The sequence below is a fragment of the Neovison vison genome, chromosome 13 (genome assembly GCF_020171115.1).
Source record: "Neovison vison isolate M4711 chromosome 13, ASM_NN_V1, whole genome shotgun sequence".
NCBI lineage: Eukaryota > Metazoa > Chordata > Mammalia > Carnivora > Mustelidae > Neogale > Neogale vison.
The window spans coordinates 3,436,786-3,457,227 of record NC_058103.1 but is presented as its reverse complement, the minus strand read 5'-3'; the positions used below and the strand labels follow the sequence as shown (position 1 = coordinate 3,457,227).

The 20,442-nt window shown below is 48.1% G+C and overlaps 1 protein-coding gene across 1 annotated transcript in view; it reads left to right on the top strand.

The window, feature by feature from the left end:
* The first annotated feature begins 8,233 nt into the window (after positions 1–8,233).
* Positions 8,234–20,442, top strand: part of RCOR1 (REST corepressor 1) — a 122,666-nt gene continuing 110,457 nt past the window's right edge. The window contains exons 1-2 of the mRNA XM_044230713.1: positions 8,234–8,568; positions 8,642–8,701. Of these exons, the coding sequence (XP_044086648.1) occupies positions 8,262–8,568; positions 8,642–8,701 (367 nt within the window). The 5' untranslated portion in view covers positions 8,234–8,261. The remainder of the gene's footprint in view (positions 8,569–8,641; positions 8,702–20,442) is intronic.

The window sequence follows — 20,442 nt, the reverse complement described above, 5'->3', positions numbered from 1 at the left end:
TGGGACCCGAAGCCTCGGGGTGGTCCTCCTGCGGTCACCTAACCAAGTCAGCAGTTCCTGACGATGCTGGTGTGGAGCCAGACGGGAAAATCTCCAGGCCCTGCAGGGAGGCTCTCCCATCCTCCCCCTGCAAATGAGGGAGGCACACCAAACCGAACGTACAGAAATGCCAGGCTCCGTGTCATGTAGCCTGGGTCTCCTTCCTCCTGATTCTTCTTAATCCTTTCCACTTAACCAGCTTTATTGGGATGGAATTTACGTACCCACTTAAACTGTACAATTCAATCGTGCTTGGAATAGTCACAGAGTTGCGCAACCGTCCCCACGATCATTTTTAGAACATTTCTTTTTTTTTTTTTTTAAAGATTTTATTTATTAATTTGACAGAGAGAAATCACAAGTAGACAGAGAGGCAGGCAGAGAGAGAGAGAGGGAAGCAGGCTCCCTGCCGAGCAGAGAGCCCGATGCGGGACTCGATCCCAGGACCCCGAGATCATGACCCGAGCCGAAGGCAGCGGCTCAACCCACTGAGCCACCCAGGCGCCCATTTTTAGAACATTTCATCACCTTAGAAAGAAACCCCGTACCCAGTAGCACTCACGGCCTCTCGTCCTACCCCTCCAGGCCCCTGGCAACCGGTAAGCGACTTTCTGTCTCTCGGCATTTGCCTCTTCTGGACATTTCCTGTCGATGCCGCCGTACGCCATGTGGTCTCGCGCGGCCGTCTTCTTTCACTGAGTGTAAAGTGTTCAGTTCATCCATGAACTGTGTTGCCCGTGTTAGCACTTCTTTCCCGTTATGAGTAATATCCCATCATACGGAGAGATCACATTGTGTCTATCCATTCGTCAGCTGATGGACTTTCTTTCAAAGATTTATTTGCGAGAGAGAGGAGGAGAGAGCGTGCACCCGGGTGGGAGCACACGCATGAGCAGGGGAGGCAGCAGAAGGAGAGGGAGAGAATCTCAAGCAGATTCCACGCCCGGCGCATGAGCCTGGTGTGGGGCTCAATCCCACGACCCTGGGCTCATGACCTGAGCCGAAACTAAGAGCTGGATGCTTAACTAACTGAGCCACCCAGGTGCCCCATCCTTTTTATTTTCTGAAAAGGTTTCATTGCATCAGGAACTTGCTCTGCTCATCTTTTGTCCTCTTGGCACAGACGTGTGTCCCCACACTTTTTGTTTACCTTGAGGGCCCGCTTGTCCTTGGAGACCTTGAGCAGTGTCACGGCGCTGCGCTCACATGCGGTGAAGCCACATGTCTCTTGGATCATGTCCTGCACATACCTGCTGTGTTTGGCTAGGCGTCCGCCGTGGTGGCTGTGTTTCTGCTGGCTTGTGTCCTTGGTCACCTTGTGGCCCTTGTTGAGGCCCACGGCTGCAGGGGAGCGCAGAGCCATGGCTGCTGCCCCTCCCTGGCTGCCAAGCCAGAGGGGCTGGACACTGCTTCTTTTCAGCTCCTGTAATAAGACTATGAACACTCACGTAGGGGTGCGTGCACCGACATACATCTTTGACTCTTTGGGTTAGAGAGTGGGATTGCTGGGTCATATAGTAACTCTCTATTCAACTTTTTTTCCTTCTATTTTTTTCTATATTTAACTTTTTTTTTTTAAGATTTTATTTATTTATTTGACAGAGATCATAAGCAGACAGAGAGGCAGACAGAGAGAGAGGAAGGGAAGCAGGCTCCCCGCTGAGCAGAGAGCCCGATGCGGGAATCGATCCCAGGACCCTGAGATCATGACCTGAGCTGAAGGCAGAGGCTTTAACCCACTGAGCCACCCAGGCACTCCTCTATATTTAACTTTTGAGGAACTGCCAGACTGTTTTCCAAAGTGGCTGCCCTGATTTACCTTCCCAGCAGCGGGGTATGAGGGTTCTGATTTTTCCACATCCTCCGGAACGCTGGCTACTATCTTTTTTTTTATTCTAGCTGTGCTCGTGGGTCTGAAGTGGTATCTCATTGTAGTTCTGACTTGCATTTCCCTGATGGCTGATGTTGACCAGGCACTTACTGGCCACTTGTAGATCTTCTCTGGAGACACGTCTATTCAAACCCTGCACCCGTTTTGAAATGGGATCATTCATCTTTTTATTATTGTGTTGTGAGTGTTCCTTCTAGATTCCAGATAAAGTCTCTTACCAGGCATTGTTCGCAGTGTGGTTTTCCATTGTGCGGAACTGTCTTTCCCCTTTCTTGGTGGGTATCGTTTGCAACACAGAATTTCTGGATTTTGATGAAATCCAATTTATCGGCTTCTTTGTTTTGTTGCTTGTGCTTTGGGAATGTGTTTGAGAAGCCTTCGTCTGACTTGAGGTTGCCAAGACTTACTCCTGGCTTTTCTCTGACGAGGCTTATAGTTTCAGCAGTTTTACAGTTAGGTCTGTGATAGATTTTGAGTTATTTGTTGAGTTATTAACACGCGGAGCGACAAGCCCTGGCAGTGGGTCGAACAGCTCTGTGATTCTGGAGATGAGTGTACGTGCTATTGTGAGATCTTTCCAACAATTGCAGTGTGATGAGACCGTATCATGAATTCTGTGACTGACAGAGTCGCAGCCATTGCTAATACCACCTACATTCATAATTGAAGAAAATCCTGGATTTCAGTGAAAGGTTCATAAAGCTGTAATTACTTCATGGTCCTCCTGAATTCAATCCACAGACTGCAGGTTAAGAACTCCTAGGATGGCTAAAAAGTCCTGCCTAAAGTCTCAGTTTCGGAATAGTCTTGGGGGTTTGAACCCTCCCAGGACCGGCTTCTGGGCTGCTTCCTGTCACTCCAGCCCCTGCTCCCTCCACCCTGTGCCTGGCTGCGGACTTGGGGAAGCTATTCCTTGCCCAGCAGAATTTTCTTTCTTTCTTTTCTTTTTTTTTTTTTTTTAATTTTATTTGACAGACAGAGATCACAAGTAGTCAGAGAGACAGGCATAGAGAGAGAGAGAGGAGGAAGCAGGCTCCCTGCTGAGCAGAGAGCCCGATGTGGGGCTCGATCCCAGGACTCTGGGATCATGTCCTGAGCCGAAGACAGAGGCTTTAACCCACTGAGCCACCCAGGTGCCCCCCAGCAGAATTTTCTAACAACTCGAGGCTGCAGAGCTGTGTGGCTGAGACAGGCAGGCCCCTCCACTGGCCGGATCATTTCATTCTCCAGGTGCCTCTGTTTGCTTACTTACCTGCGAGGCATGGGTGAGCCGTCAAACCTGTGTTCACCCCATGGGATTATTGGGCTGATTCCATCAGCTCAGGATTTCAAGGCTGAGAGCAGAATGGGGCCCACAGGTATACCCAGAAGTTACCAGCTCTTTTCTTTTCTTTTTAAAGAGTTTTATGTATTTATTTGGCAGAGAGAGAGAGCATAAGCAGAGGGAAGGAGTGGGGTGGGGGCAGGGAGAGAGAAGCAGATAACCTGGCTGAGCAGGGAGCCCGACATGGGGCTGGATCCCAGGACCCAGGGATCATGACCTCAGCTGAAGGCAGACGCTTCACCGACTGAGCCACCTAGGAACCCCAGCTATTTTCATGAAGCCTTTCACAGGAGAGGGGAGGGTGTTAGTTCCTCTGCCTACACATTCTTTCCCTTGTTCTGCCCCAGGTTAATGCCTAATTATTTGTAGCAGTCAGAAGCCTTAGCCTTTGAGTTCTTTTTAAGATTTCATTTATTTGAGGGGCGCCTGGGTGGCTCAGGGGGTTAAAGCCTCTGCCTTTGGCTCAGGTCATGATCCTAGGGTCCTGGGATCGAGCCGCGCATTGGGCTCTCTGCTCAGCGGGGAGCCTGCTTCCTCCTCTCTCTCTGCCTGCCTCTCTGCCTGCTTGTGATCTGTCTGTCAAATAAATAAATAAAATCTTAAAAAATTTTTAATTTATTTGAGAGAGAGAGAGAGCACTCGAGTGGTAGGCAGGAGCAAGAGGAGAGGGACAAGCATACTCCCCACTGAGCAGGGAGCCCACTTCAGGGGCTGAATCCTAGGACCCTGGGATCATAACCTGAGCCAAAGGCAGACACTTAACCGCTTAACCAACTGAGCCACCCAGGCTACCCGGGAGTATTTGCGTTCTAACAGAAACTCAAATTGATCCATTCAAAAGGCCAGGATTTCAGGCCTGTTTATAGGGTGTGGAGAGGAGGAAAGTTCCCACCATCCCATCAGGCCTCAGCCCTCCTCTTTCTGCAGGCTGATTGGGTGGGGGTGCTCCCTTGAACAGGGCCTGGACAAATGAGGACCCCTCTCTCAGGTGCTTGGGCCATGGACCAGACCACATGGAGCCTGAGCACAAGCCCCGAGTGCCTGGCCCTGACTTGGAGGCTCCAGGCGTTCCTGGTCCTCAGAGAGAGACTCTTTCCTAAGAGTTTCCCAAAAAGTTCCAGAAAGGGCCTTGATTGACCTGGCTAGGTCATGTGCCAATGCTTGAGCCAGTCACTGCAGCCAGGGGGCTGGGGGCTCTGATTAGCCAGGCAGGTCACTTGCTTGTCAGGCCCCAAGCCAAACTCCTGAAGGAGGATGGTGGGGCGCGGCTTCTTCTGGCGTGATGCTGGGCTGACGAAATTCAAAGATTTCCCCCTCTTGCAGGGCATGGATCGAGTCTTGGTCAGACCTTGCTTGTTTCGGGAATCCTCCTCTCCCTGGAGTTGGCTCCCAGCCTGTATCCCCTACCAGGCAGCTCTCAGGCAACAATTATTTAGTGAGCACCTACTATGCACTGGGTTGAAGAGAGCGGGATGACGGCTGTAAATGGGACAGGGAAGGAGTGGTCTGTGAGGTAGGAGAAGCTGGCATCCTGAGGTCTAGAAACCTCAGGGAGTTTCCAGAAGGCAAAGTGGTGGCCTCAGGTGCTGCGATGAGCTAAGTGAAGCTATTAACTGACCACTGGATTGGGATAGCTGGAGGTTGTGGATGACCTTAGCAAGAATTGAGAGTGGGGACACAGCCTTGCTAGGGTGGCATGAGAAAAGACTAGGAAGGAAGGAAGGGAGTGGAGAAGGCAGGTATAGACACATCTTTGCAGGTTTCTGTGGAGTAGAGAGAGGGAGGGAAGGTGGAGGGGGCTTGGGAGCAAGGGAGAGTTTTCTTCTTTCTTTGGAAAATGCTGACCCAGGGGAAAGAGAGAGGTTGATGGCACAGATCAGCCAAGGGAGGCAGTGGGAGGCAGGTGCCTGAGATCAAGATCAGAGTGGGAGAGCCTGAAGGGGAGGGGAGTGGGTACCAGCCTGGGGCATGTGTCCCTACAGGGCCTGGGAGTTCAGGGGGATCCCGTTTGATGGCTTCAGCTTTTCTCACCCAAGAATGAGAAGGTCACCCAAGGTCATTGGCTGGGAGTGAGGGCAGAAGGGACTGTGGGAGGTGTGAGGAAAGGAGAGAAGGTGGGATATCTTCGTCTCAGAGTGGGAGAGAGTGTCACTGGAAAACGTGGAAGGGCTGCTGACTCTGCGGAGAGCCTGTTTGAAGTCTGAGGTTACAGATTCCCAATCAGAAGTGTTGTGTGTGGACACCCCAGCAGCCCTCCGCTGTCCCAAGCAAAAGGAGGTGGAAGAGGGGGATTTTCCTAAGGTTGAAGGGCTCCCTATGGTGGGCGAAGATTCGGGCTGGGGAGATGGACTATAAAAATTCACTAGGCCAGGAAATGGTGGTTGTCTGTGTTTTACAGATGAGGAAGCCGGGAAGGTCAAGGCCAGAATGGTATCCATGTGGCTTTGGGGTCGGACTAGAAAGGGGCCTCACACATGCCAAAGTAACTTAGGTGTTAATATTTGCTGAAAAAAGTGAATGGTTGGATAGCCCAATGATGTCACCGCAGTCAGAACCCAGTCAGGAAGTAGCCCCAACCTAGGGGTTCGGTGGGTGTTCCTGACCCTGTGTCATGCCATCCCTGCTGCCCTAAAAATTACTCTGTAGCACCTTCCTGCTGTCCTAGGCTAATCATCCCAGGGTCTGGTGGTGGAATTTCACAGACACCCAGTGAGCATCTGGCTAAGCCCCAGAGTACCAACTGTTTCCTTACCCTGGCTTTGCTGTCTGCTCCCTACCCAGGCCAGCTGGTGGTGGTGGTGGTGGTGGGGGTTCCCAAGGGTACACACCTGCACGGCGTGGGGCTCTCCAACAAGAGGGGTGTCTTTTATTTATTTTTTTTAAAAGATTTTATTTATTTATTTGTCAGAGAGAGAGAGAGAGAGGAAGAGAGAGAGAGTGAGCACAGGCAGACAGAATGGCAGGCAGAGGCAGAGGGAGAAGCAGGCTTCCTGCTGAGCAAGGAGCCCGATGCGGGACTCGATTCCAGGACGCTGGGATCATGACCTGAGCTGAAGGCAGCTGCTTAACCAACTGAGCCACCCAGGCTCCCAAGAGGGGTGTCTTTTTAAGGGGAGGTCAGAAGATGCGACCCTGAACTTGGTGGGGGCAGGGGTCCTCCACCGGGAGGGCTCCTAGCCCTGTTACTTAAAGGCCATTTAGGCAGAAGTGAATGTGGTTACTTCACTGAAGTTCATAATGATGGTTCACGCTGCATAAAATGTGGAAGAGAACACTCTGCTTATTTATTCAGGTTTTAAAAACATAAAACTCCAGATTTCTCCCTGTAACTATTTATAGCTAGAGCCGGTGTAAACTGGCCCCCTATAAAGCTCAGGTCTGAAGTAACTTAAAAGAAAAATAGTCACCCGTTGATTAAAAAAAAAAAAAGTCATTTATAGATCTTCTCTTGCCTCCTAATTATGCAGGATCAGCGCGCCGTTTTTGGGGGAGGGCTGGTGGAGGTGGGGCTGATGCGGACCTCCAGGGGAGTCCTCAACCCTCCTAACCGCCCCCCCCCCGCCCCACTCCTCAGCCCCGCGGTCCAGCAGCCCCGAGCCGGCTGGTGACCACACTCCAGGCGGGGAGGTCTCGGGCTGGGTCGTGCTCTCCCTTGCCGGGTGCCCGGTGGGGACTGGGGGAGGCAGGGCAGGCAGCAGATCCGGAAAAGTGGCTCTTGCCTGGGAGGAAGTTGACCCTCCTCCCCTACCAAGGGCTTGGGATGAAAATAGCTTCTTCCTCTTTACCCTTCCTGGCCCCAGCCCATTTCTCTAAGTCCTCCTCCCCATTTCTGCAAGTGTCCCCTCCCGCAGGGACAATTCGGCCCCCTCACTGGCTCCTAAACGGCCATCGGGGATGGCAGGGGACCCCGGCGCCCGGATTCCGCGCCGGGCAGGGGCCGCTCGGGACCCTCCCTCCGGCCCCCGCGGACCCGGCGCGCCCGCAACTCCGGCAATTGCGGCCACGTCCAGCGCCCCCCACCCAAATAGCAGAAGCCTCCACAGACCCTCCGAGCCCGCACACTGCTTCCTTTCCCTCCAGGGGAGCCGGTCACCTGGGAACCCTGTCCCCTGCACCGGGGACCCCCGGCACCGAGGCATCCCCCCACCCCCTTGGGAAAGGTGGGGGCGCAATTAGTTTCTTGCAATTAGTTTCCCCTCTTTGTATCGAACCCATTCAAACTGTGGCTGTAATCCTCCGCGCGAGGGGAAAGTAGTCCCGACCTCGCATTCCATTTCTCTTCTCGCGTCGCGCGTATTTTACTTTCTGAAGCCAGCGGGACTCTCAGTGGGGCCTTTCGCGGAATGCTGGGGCAGAGGCTGCGGGGGGCGAGCGCAGGTGAGGTGGGGGGCCGCGGCGAGGGAGGGGGCGGGGAGGGCAGCTAACTCCTCGCTATTGCCTAGAGAGATGGATCATGGGGCGTAGAGAGATTGCAAACCTCAAACCACGTACAGCGGGCGATACGCGTCAACCGAACCTGACCAACGGAAGCCCGGAGCCTCCCCCTCCCCGCGCTCCCGCCCCCGTCCCTGGGACAGACAGGAGAGCCGAGCCAACCGCGCTGCCGCTCGCCCTCCGAATCCCGCAGAAGCCAATGGGAGCCCGCGGGGGGCGGAGCCAGCCCGCTTCGGGTTGGGCTGCGCGCGGCTCTCCCCCCCCCCCACCGGCTCGCCCCAGGCCCCGCCCCCCCCGCCCGCTCGCGGCTCCCGGAGTAGTTAGTGCCAGTGAAGTGCGGGCGGCGATGAGAGCGAAAGTTGCGCTCGGCTCGGCGCTGGGGGTCTGAAGCGGCACCGCGCTCCGCCCGCCAGGCCACCCCCGGCCTCGACTCGCGCCCGCGGGCTTCCAGCGCGCTCGCCCAGCCCCGCGCCCGCCCGCGCTCCCTCCCCCCACCGCCCCCCCCCCGGCCCGGCGCCCCCTCCTCAGGAGCCGCGGGGCCCCGCCGCTCTCGCCCGGCCCCGGCCCCCGCCGATGCCGGCCATGGTGGAGAAGGGCCCCGAGGTCTCAGGGAAGCGGAGAGGGAGGAACAACGCGGCCAGCGCGGCCGCCTCGGCCGCCGCCGCCTCGGCCGCCTCAGCCTCGGCCGCCTCCGCCGCCGCCGCCTCGGCCGCCGCCTCCGCCTCGACCGCCGCCGCCTCCGCCTCGGCCGCCGCCTCGGCCGCCGCCGCCCCCAGTAATGGGCAGAATAAAAGTTTGGCGGCGGCGGCGCCCAATGGCAACAGCAGCAGCAACTCCTGGGAGGAAGGCAGCTCGGGCTCGTCCAGCGACGAGGAGCACGGTAGGTGGCAGCCGCCCCGCGCCGCCCCCGCGCCGCCCGCCCGCGCTGACCGCCCTGCTCTGCTTCCCCGCAGGTGGCGGCGGCATGCGGGTCGGACCCCAGTACCAGGCGGTGGTGCCCGACTTCGACCCCGGTGAGTAGCGGCCCGGCGCCCCGCGACCCGAGGGGGCGGGGGCCGTCGGGCAACTTTTCTTTTTGTGTGTGTGTCGGCCCTGCCGTCGGCGGGGAGACCGGCGGGGCGAGCGCCGCGAGGGAAGCACGCCGAGCGCGGTCCGCCGGCGCGCCGGGGCGGGAGGCCCGAGCCGCCCCCGGCCGGGTCGCCGCCGCGGGCCCGCTGCGCCCCGGGGGGAACGCGGGCGGCGTCGGCGCGGCCGCCCCCGGCCTGGGGGCTCCGGCGGGCCGCGGGTCCCGGGCCGGGGGTCGGGGTGGCGGCGCCGGAGAGTTCGCGTGTGCGGGTGCCGCGGACCCGGGACGCCCTCGCCGCCGTCCCCGTCCCGCCGGACGTCGCAGCACCGGCCTTTCGCGGCCCCCGCGGCCCCCCGCGCTCCTGCCGCCCGGACTCCCCGCGCGGCCCGCGGGGGACTGGAAGAGCGACCCCCCACGCCAGCTAGGGAGCGTGCTTCCCCGAGGGCGCCTGCCTGGGAACTGCGGCTCGCTCGCGGCCGTCTGCTTTTGGGACCGATTTGTAAATGTCCGTGTTGCCTTTTCTGTTCTGTTTTCCTTGAGGGAGGGGGATTGAGAGGACACAGCCCTCAGGGCGGGCGGCCGGAGGGCCGAGCCGCCTCCGAGAAACCCTCCACCCCAGAGGGGAGCATTTACTTTCCTCGCCGCCCTTCTGCGTGGAAGCCAGTTTAAAGTGGCACCAGAAAAAAATCTAATCAGACAAAGGAATTCGTCAGGTTTTAATGCGTGAGGTTCTAGCCGGTCTCCGCGCGAGACTGCTCTTAGAGATTGTTGGCGCAGAAGACGTTTGGAAGGACGTGGGTTTTATTTCAGAAATAAAATTCGGAGAGAATCCTGCAGAACTGGAGTTGGCAGCTCTCTGGCTGGAGGGCTTGAGAGCCGGAGGGTATCTGTGCGGGGTCTGCCAGTAGTTTCTTTGAGAAAATAAATGCACACACGCTTTTCCTTGGAAACAGGACTGCAGAGAATTGTAAGGATCCAGTCCTTGGAAAAGGAGGTTGCTCTTAAGCTGTTATTAAGGTACTAAACTCTGGGTGTTCTTTGAAGTGAAAACACACAGGCAGCCCTGAGTGAGCTGTTGGGCACTCTGGAAATAAATGACCTTGCCCATATCTGCCTTCTAAATTTTAGTCTGTTGATTGAAATCTCTTAAATTTATTTAGTCTAACACCCAGGTTTGTATTCCCTTTAAATTCGTGTTAGTCTTTTTGATAGTTTCCCCTTCCCCCACATCTTCCTTTTTTGGTAGTGACTTCTCATTTACGAGAGTGACAGGATAGGACTGGGAGACCAGGCTTTTTCTCTTGTAGGCATGCCTTCTCCCTTCCTTGGTTGGCCACCAGGGGAAGCATACTGTTTTTTGGTTACAGTTGACCCTATCTTCATTTTGTAGGTCAAGTCCATCTGTGTTTTAATATACAGGACATAAAGCAAAGGTTGTCACCAAGTTTCCCACACATATTTAAAAAAATCAACTGGCATAGATCTTTTAGTAAGTTGGTGGATTTTTAGTATGTGTCAGTTACATTAGTTTTGAAAGCTTTACTTAAATACTTTGGATGTGACTAAGGAAAAGGGCATATCTGATGGCAGCAACAGGAATTGGTTTTCTGACATTCTTCTGGTTTTTTTTTTTTGTTTGTTTGTTTAAGATTTTTTTTTATTTGACAGAGATCACAAGTAGGCAGAGAGGCAGGCAGAGAGGGGGAGAGGAGGAAGCAGGATCCTCACTGACCAGAGAGAGCCCTATGCCAGGCTCAGGGCCCGATCCTAGGACCCTGGGATCATGACCTGAGCCAAAGGCAGAGGCTCTAATCCACTGAGCCACCCAGGCACCCCTCTGACAGTCTTCTAAATATGGATGTCTACTCTTGAATTGTTAGTACTGATCCTGACTTCTTTGGGTTTGTTCTCTTTGAAATGGCAGATGTAGTAGGATATTTTGAGCTGCCCTTGTATTTTTTTTTTTTTTAAGATTTTATTTATTTATTTGAGAGAGAGACAGTGAGAGAGAGCATGAGCGAGGAGAAGGTCAGAGAGAGAAGCAGACTCCCCATGGAGCTGGGAGCCGATGTGGGACTCGATCCCGGGACTCCGGGATCATGACCTGAGCCGAAGGCAGTCGTCCAACCAACTGAGCCACCCAGGCGTCCCTGCCCTTGTATTTTTGATGGAATAGGTACAACCATAAAAATGCTAGAGACCTGCCATTCTGAAAAGTAAAACATTGTAAATGTTCTGCATAGTCTTACTGCCGGTTGATTGGGGTTTGGTATCAATATTTATAAGTTTTAATCTGGAAAGGAATCTAACTGATAAAAAATTTTAAGCCCTGTTTTGCCAGTCTGAGCATTGGGACATATTCATAGTTATGTTTGGAAATTGTGGGGCCTTATTGTTTCCTAGTGATTTTTTTTTTTTAAGGTATGTTCTTATATAGAATTTAATATCTAAGGAAGGCGAGACTTCCATTTCTGATTAGAAATGGTACACCATGTTTGTTTCATGGCAAAAAAATTTTTTTAGGTCTTTAGGCTGAAAGGTTCTTTCTGTGAGTACAAGCTAGGAATAATGCAGAATTGAGATTGTGATCGATAGTGCTTGTTGTTTCTCCTTGGCTGGGTTTTGAATGCATTTTTTTTTTTTTTTTTTTAACCAGAATTTTGAAGGAGTGTGAAACTCCTCAGGAAGCCTTTTGTTCGTTCTTTCTTTCTTTCTTTCTTTCTTTATTTAAAAAAACCAACTTGGAAAAGATGTGTGAGTGGAAGAAGTTGATTTTAATTTTTTTTAAAGTCCGATTTTATTTATCTGTGGTGTCCCAGCTAGACCCTATTTAAGCTTTAAAAGCAAGTGGTTGAAACTAGGAACACCTGACATTCCCTGTATAGTCCAAGGAAGATCCCCTTCTGTCATTCCTTACGCATAGTAAATGAAATGCGCGGAGCACTGTAGTCCTAAAATGCTGATTCAGTTCTTTGCATCAGATAAGGATGCAGACTAGATTTGTGGACTGTGGTGTAACTTGGCAATTAAAATGATAGAAAAAGTTTCATCAATTAGTTTTAAAAACAAAGACCGTCATGTAGTTCTACATCTTAAACTTAGGCTTTGTTTCCATGTATGGCATCCAGACCGTCTTTCCATACCCCATGCTATAGGGTATGCTGAGTTGTCATTGGTTTCTTTTAGAATTTAGTAATCATATAATAGAGTAAGAGGGAGGAATGTTTATTGTCTTATTTCTGGTTTGTTATTTCCTGCACTTGCAAAGCATAAATTAATTTGAAATGAGTAGTGTTTATCTGTTAAAGATGTGAATGTTTCTATAATCTTACCAGTAAGCATGCAAAGGAAGGAATCTATAGCCCATATATATATGCCTACATAGCGACATACCTCTCTATTTTTATAGCCTGTGTATTTCTGTCATTGTTTGGTGCTTTTCCTCTTTGTTTTCTTCTAGCTGGAGAAACACAGTGACAGGATGTTAAGGTTGACTCAAGTTCTTTGTTTCCTGAAGCATGGGTTACTATATCAACTTTTATCCTGAGTTAGTTTTCAGTATCACAGTTTACTGATATTAAAACTGAGACTTACAGAAGAGGAAATTGTTAATGTAAATACTTTTGAGATAATGGTCCTTTAAAAAAGCAACTTATGTTTGGAACATTGAATCCAGTTTAATGGGATTTGAAAATTTGGGTTGTCATTGGCTTAACTGTCACTTCAGAATTGATTTCTACTAGTAAAATGTGTTCTGCTTTGATGAGGAATAATTTTACTGACCAGAGGGTCTTGATCGGCTTTTCATTTCTTTTTACTGGGGTTCTGTGTTCCTCTTTGAACACATTATTTTCTATACTTCAGTTTTGTTGTAAAGATCAGTTTTTTTTTTTTTTAAGATTTTATTTATTTATTTGACAGAGAGAGATCACAAGTAGGCAGAGAGGAAGGCAGAGAGAGAGGAGCAAGCAGGCTCCTCGCTGAGCAGAGAGCCCCATGCGGGGCTCGATCCCAGGACCCTGGGATCATGACCTGAGCCGAAGGCAGAGGCTTTAACCCGCTGAGCCACCCAGGCACCCCGTAAAAAGCAGTTTTTTAAGTATTCTGAAATTCACAAGTTAGGGTGAATGTTTTGATTTAAACATACTTTGAGGCAGTGTTCACCCAACCCTGAGAGGTTAGCATAAAGATAAATCCTGTGAGATCAGCTTTGTCAGGTCGTGTGGTAAGGACACACCTAGAACTGGTTGTGTGGAGATGGAATGCCCTAGGTCTGTGCCTAAGCAGGTGCCGAAGGTAGAGCTGGTCACATTATCCCCAGGAACCTGTTTCCTCAGTCATAAATCAGGGGTTGTTTGCATCACAGATAGTCCGTGATTATGTCAGTTACAGTCCTCTCTGTAATTTTTTTTTTGAGATTTATTTATTTGAGGGAGAACATGAGTGTGAGAGTGGGGGGAGGGGCAGAAGGAGAGGGAGAGAAGCACACTGCTGGGTGAGCGTGGAGCCCAAAGACCCTGAGATCACTACCTGAGCCAGAACCAAGAGTCAGAGCCTTGACTGACTGTGCCACCCAGGCATAGCCTTCTTTGTAATTTCTTGTTCCTTTCAGAAGCAGTGTAGAATAGATTGAGAGAGCCTGGGCTGTGAGAATCCTCAGACTTGGATTCGGGTCCTGATAGTGCCTCTTGCCACCTGTGTGTGTTGACTTGGGCAATTTACTTCACTTTTGTCTTCATCTGTAAAGCAGGTAATAGAACTTCTTAACTTATACATGTAAAATGCCTAGCACAGTGCCTGGCACACAGAGTGCTAAGTAAACATTTTTTGCTATCCTTATTCTAATTATCATTCATGTAACTTAAGTTGCCAAGTAGTGGTCCTTGCATCACCTGTGTTATTGATAGGGAAGCCTGGGTTATAATGAAGCCATTAATTTGAACATAAGTCATGCATTGAGATATTTGAAGATGATTGCTCTTAAGTCACATAAACTTGATACAGCTTAGTTATATACCCTTTCCTGGAAGACGGAGGAGTCCAAAACATTCATATACCAGAAAAGAATACTGAGGACTAGAGAACATAGGTAAATATCTTCAGATCAAGCTTCTAGATAGTAATAGACAGCTTGAATCCCTCCCTGGGCCAGGGGAAGTACACATTAACTAGGTTTTGAGTCAGGGAGTTTCTGCTCTAAACGTTGAGGTTCTTATCTTGGAGTTAATGCTTTCAAGGTGGAGTTCTACCACAGTACTCCCTTCCACAGATGGTGACTGTGATTCAGAGGTTAGCTGCTTGAGACCGACCAGAACATAGTTCTAAAATCAGTGTTAAGGGGCGCCTGGGTGGCTCATCGGTTAAGTTTCTGACTTTGGCTTGAGTCATGATCTCAGGGTCCTGGGATCAAGTCTCCACAACAGGCTCCCTACTTGTGCTCTTCCTCTCTCAAGTAAATAAAGAAAATCTTAAAACAAACAAACAAAACCAATGTTAACTTGTACTGAAGAAATTCAGGGTTACTTTTAGAAAGTCATTTTCCTTGTCATTATAAGTTTCTGTGGGGCAGTTTAATTGAAAAAATCTTAAGTCTTTGGAGATGAAACATTAAGATTCTATCCAAGTTACTGTATTTTCCCAGGTTGTCTTTTTATATTTTCTTTTTTGCTGCATAGATTTTTGTAATCAGTTTATGGTTTATCTCTCACTTTTCTTCTGAGTCTTTCCTCAGAGTTTCTCTGCATAATGTAAAAAGAAATAGGCTTTGGGGCACCTGGGTGGCTCAGGGAGTTAAGCCTCTGCCTTCGGCTCAGGTCATGGTCTTAGGGTCCTGGGATCGAGCCCCGCATCTGGCTCTCTGCTCAGCAGGGAGCCTGCTTCCTCCTCTCTCTCTGCCTGCCTCTCTGCCTACTTGTGATCTCTCTCTGTCAAATAAATAAATCTTTGAAAAAAAAACGAAATAGGCTTTTATATGTCCCCTACTCTAATGGAAAACAGTGATCTTTGCTAAGGTGTATGTAAGTTTGTATTTGTATTAAAAACAGGACTTGAAATCACTTTCTGGGGGAGGAAATCTCTGTAGTAATGTACTAGAAGTCTGAATAAGGTAGATTGGGGATTGAATGCTGATTCAGTGATTTGGACAGAATTAATTCCTCCCACAGCTTTAAATAGCAATCGTGGAAAGTGTTTGTGACCCTAGAAATGATAGGGTTATAGTTGTAATATAACAGTTTCTTCTGTTCTGTGTTTTGAATGTTTTATTAATACATCTTATCTAATGTCTATTTGAGTTTTATGGTTTCTCTGTTGATTTTTATTATGCATTTTCAAAAAGATTTTATTTTTAAGTAATCTCTATATCTGATGTAGGGCTTGAGTTTACAACACAGAGATCAAGAGTCATGTGCCCCACAGTTGAGCCATCCAGACCCCCCACCTTGATGATTTTTTTTGAATGGAGTATTTTAAAGTTGGTTAAAGGTAGCAAAAAGTGTTCTAAAATGTTTGAGAGAAATATTTTAGAATAACATTAAAATGTCATTTATTTTTAAGATTTTATTTGAGCGAGAAGGAGAGCGCCCACTGGCTGGGGCGTGTGGCAGAGGGAGAACAGACTCCCCGCTGAGCAGAGAACCCAATGTGAAGCTCAATCCTGGGACCCCGAAATCATGACCTGAGCCAAAAACAGATGCTTAATTGACTGAGCCACCCGGACGCCCTCCAGGCTCCCCTTAACATCTCATTTATTTTTTTATTTTTAAAATAAGTCCTTAACTTTATTATTATTATTTTTTAAAGATTTTATTTATTTGACAGATGGAGATCACAGAGAAGCTGGCAGAGAGAGAGGAAGCAGGCTCCCTGCTGAGCAGAGAGCCCAATGCGGGGCTCGATCCCAGGACCCTGGGATCATGACCTGAACCGAAGGCAGAGGCTTTAACCCACTGAGCCACCCAGGCACCCCTTAACATCTCATTTAAATGACATTTTAATGGAGTGCCTGGGTGGCCCCTCCCCCCTGCTTGTGCACACTCTCTCTCAAATAAATAAAATCTTAAAAAAAAAAAAAAATGAGGGATGCCTGAGTGGTTCAGTTGGTAAAGCGTCTGCTTCAGCTCAGGTCATGATCCTGGGGTCCTGGGATCAAGTCCAGCATAGAGCTCCTTGTCAGGAGAGAGCCTGCTTCTCCCTTTCCCTCTGCCTGCTGCTCCCCCTGCTTGTGCTCTTTGTCTCTCTCTCTCTGACAAATGATTAAAAAAGTAAATAAAAATAAATAAAATAAGGTGTTAACAAGATGTTAACAATATGCCCTAAAACTCTTATTTTTCAAATTAGTTACATTCTTTAAAGATGTGGATCTTAATGAAAATTGAACACTAGACATAATTTTTGAAGTTTCTAGATTTTTTTCTCCATCAGAGGAACAAGAGTGAAAATTGTAATGCCCATGTAATCCAACCTTCCTCTGTCCTAGATGAGGAACGTAAGAGCTAGAGAGATCAAATGCCTTATGTTTGCCTCTCTTTCAATATGTAATCATTGAAAGTGTCACAAGGTTGACTTGAGGCCATATGAGGCCAAACTTCAAACTTGGGTTATTTTAGATGATGTAGAGTCTTGTTACTGGGTACAGTAATTAGGAACAATAATATGAGTTCAGAATTTTAGAATGAGACGTAAGAATTTTAAAAGTTTAAAAATTGAAGTAGCTGGGGCGCCTGGGTGGCTCAGTGGGTTAGGCCGCTGCCTTCAGTTCGGGTCGTGATCTCAGGGTCCTGGGATCAAGTCCCACATCGGGCTCTCTGCTCAGCGGGAAGCCTGCTTCCCCCTCTCTGTCTCTGCCTGCCTCTCTGCCTACTTGTAATCTCTCTCTGTCAAATAAATAAATAAAATCTCAAAAAAAAAAAATTGAAGTAGCTGGATAGTTATTATGCATCATTTGAATATCTTTGAGTATTACCATTCGATAGGATAGAATTGTAATGATAGAGTTACTTAAAAAAGTAAACATTCAGATAGAACAGCAAGGAATGTATGTACCCACCACTGTGATTAATACTTAATATTAGGCTGTATTTGTGTCAGACGCAGCTGAAGGCTAATTCTTTCATTTCCTCCATAATCTGAAGTTGATCTATATTTTTCCTGTGATTGTTCATTTGCATCCTCTGAGAAGCAGATGCCAAGACGGGATTAGATGTGCAAGAGATTCATAGCGGTAAATGCCTGTGAAGGATAAAGAGGAGAGGAAGGTTAGGTGGCAAAAGCCTTCAAATGGGTATCAGTGTGACACCCTTGAAGGAAAACAGAAGGCAGGATGATTTGTGGTTGGATCCTAAGGTTGGAGTAAAGCTTGGAGAAAGTCTCAGCCAGAGAAGATTGTTGGTTAGAGGACTCCATAGGGCAGGAGTGGCCCGCTCTAGGATGCTTGCTGTGTTCAGTCACGGGCTTGGCGCTGGTGTGAATGCTGCAGTGGATCCCAAAGGTGCCAGGCGGATGGGGCTGCCAGTTAATTAAACATCTCCCAGCATTTTCTCCCTTGAAGAGAAATCTGAGTACCATGCTCAAGGCCTTCAGAATTCCCATGTATGTTTTTGTATTTTAATACATACTTATGTATGACTAACAATATGTTTTGTTATGTGAGAGTCTTTTCGTAAATGAAATTATTTTGTATATTCGTTTGCTTTGATGCTTCCCAAACAAGTCCATGTCCACTAATGAGGCACAGGAGTTCCGTTTTCACCCAACTAGCACTAGACTGTTAGATTTACTGACTTTTTTGCAGTGCTGTCCTTTTGTGGTTTTATGTTGGCATTTTCATTTCTTTTTTTTTTTTTAAAGATTTTATTTATTTGAGAGAGAGAGAGAGCATGTGAGCATGCAAGTGGGGGGTGGTGGGGCAGAGGGAGAGGGAGAAGCAGACTGCTCGCTGAGCAGGGAGCCCCCATGTGGGGCTTGATCCCAGGACCCTTAGATCATGACCTGAGTCTGAGGCGGACAGTTAATCAACTGAGCCACATGGGCATCTCTTTGTCATTTTTCTAATTACGGGTGAGATTAAACGTCTTTTTATATGTTTTTTGACTGCTTGGATTCCTCCTATGAATATGCCTTTTGCTGTTTTTCTGTAGGGTGTTGGTCTTACTGATTTGTATGAGTTCTTTATTTATTTGGATACTAAATCCTTTGTTAGGCTTGCATATATAGAGTTTTTGTTTTCTCTTTAGCATGTGGGGGTATTAATTGAGTTTTTGTGATTAGGAAGGAATAAAAATAATATCCCTGATGGGACATATTTCTGCTTAAAGCCTGGCCTTGGAATGTAGCCCCTGTAGTATTCATCACTAGGATTCTTGATTTGTGAGACGAATGTTACTGAGAACTGTCATCTTTCTTTTGTTTTGTTTCATTGTCATCTTGGTATACTGAACTATTAGCCCACATTACAGTGCCAGATGACTTGGAAAGCTCTGATTTAATTTCTGTCCAGCATGTAGTTAAAGCTGCAGCATGTTAGAGGTTAAAGTTAATGACTTTAGTTCCTGTAATGGTTGGTTAGTTTCTTACAAATGGTTAAGGTGCTAAAATTCATCTGTCTGATGGATTTGCCCCTACTTATGAGGGAATGGGTGAGTGTGTCGGTGGGGAGGTACAACTTGTCATCATTGAAAACCTTCAAAGGATGGTTCTTTCAGTGCCAGGCCAAGGTGTGCTTACTGTGGTCCAGTCTGGTTTGAATACTTTGTTAAGTAACTTAACACAGTCACAACAATCATATAAAGTTGTTCTCTCCATTTTCTAGATGAGGAAACAAAGGCTTATTGTTCTGGCTTAACCTAATAACTTGCCCAAGGTAGCGCATTCGAAGGTGCCATTAGTCGTAAGATGTGCCGTTATTTTATGTATCACCAAGAAAGGGAAAACTCTAAGACACCATTAACTGTGAAGTTGCAGTTAGATTTCAGCTTAATATACTTCAGGGAGAGTCAGCCAGAAATCCTTTTTAAGACAGACACTTGGGTAGGAGTGTGCTGTGTTGGGTCTGTTGATTAGTTGCTTCCATGTGCTCCAGGTGTTCTGGAGTTTTAGGTTTAGGATTGCCAGAATCCGTTTTATGTCCAGTTACATTCCTCTTTGGTCCGGCAGTGAAGACACAGATTGGTTTGGTCGATTGGCACAAATTGGATGAGTTGCTTTACTCCTGCATGTATGTTGAAATATAGTCATCTTTGGAGCTTAAAATAAAATTGTAGGGTTTTTTTGAGGGGAGTGGTTTCTTATGATTGTATGATTTAAGGTTATAATGGGTGGTGTTATGTTGGCTACCCCTTAGTTTAACAGATAAGAATATAATATTTACGGGCGCCTGGGTGGCTCAGTGGGTTAAAGCCTCTGCCTTCGATCCCAGGGTCCTGGAATCGAGCCCCGCATCTGGCTCTCTGCTTGGCAGGGAGCCTGCTTCCTCCTCTCTCTCTGCCTGCCTCTCTGCCTACTTGTGATCTCTGTCTGTCAAATAAATAAAATCTTTTTAAAAATGTGTAATATTTAAATATTGTTTATCCCATCCTCTTGTCCATTTTTCCACAGGTTCACATTGAACTTGAGCTGTGGAGTGAATTTAAGAACCATGTCTTGGATAGTATGTGAAATGATAAAATATCTGAGAGATTAATTTATTTTAATTAATTAATTAATTATTGAGAGAATATTTTTATTTATTTTAAAGTTTTTTTGTGAAGGTGCTACCATTTTTTAAAAAAAAGATTTTATTTATTTATTTGACAGAGATCACAAGTAGGCAGAGAGGCGGACAGAGAAAGAGAGAGAGAGAGAGAGAAGCAGGCCCCCTGCTGAGCAGAGAGCCTGATGCGGGACTCGATCCCAGGACTCCGGGATCATGACCTGAGCCGAAGGCAGAGGCTTAACCCACTGAGCCACCCAGGCGCCCCTTGAGAGAGTATTTTTAAAAACCTTCGATTTTACCCGTATCAGCTATCTGGTTAGTATTGTTCAGCAACTAATTTCCCTTTCTTGCCTATTATTCCCATCCTCCCTCCCCTACCCCCAACCACCCCCCAACTAAACTAACCCTGCCTCTCATTCCAAAGTATATATTTCTTGGTGTCATTAGTTAATTTGGTTTTATTGTTCAGAGACAGTATAAAGGAAATTGCAATCCTTTTTCTGATCGACTCAAATGCGAGCTGTGTCATGTTTGATTTTATCATAGTGTAATTTAACTCAGGACCAAATTGCCTAAGGACTAATTGTTGTCTGCCGAGAACCTCAAGGATTCCTTTGTATTAAAGTGAAGCTGTTTAAGTAGTCTTTGCTCCTAAAGTTTAGCTGTGATATCTTCTTTTCCAGTTTCATCTGTTGGCCAGGAAACACTACCTGATGGCCTATGTCTGAAAAGATTAATTAAAATTTCGAGGTTAGCTAAACATTAATATTTACCTGGATGTAGGGCATTTCTCTGTTGTTTTACACACACACATGCACTCTCTCACTTCAGGTTACGTTCCTTCTTTACCTCTAGTGGCATGGAAGCTCTTGGACTTGGGGCTTGTTCTGCTTTCAAATTTAGCAGGGACGTAGGGAGACCAGGATAGTAGGGAGTAGAATACGGAGAGTAGAATAAGGAATTAGTGTGGTCTTAATACTGTCCGAGTTTTCTGGGAG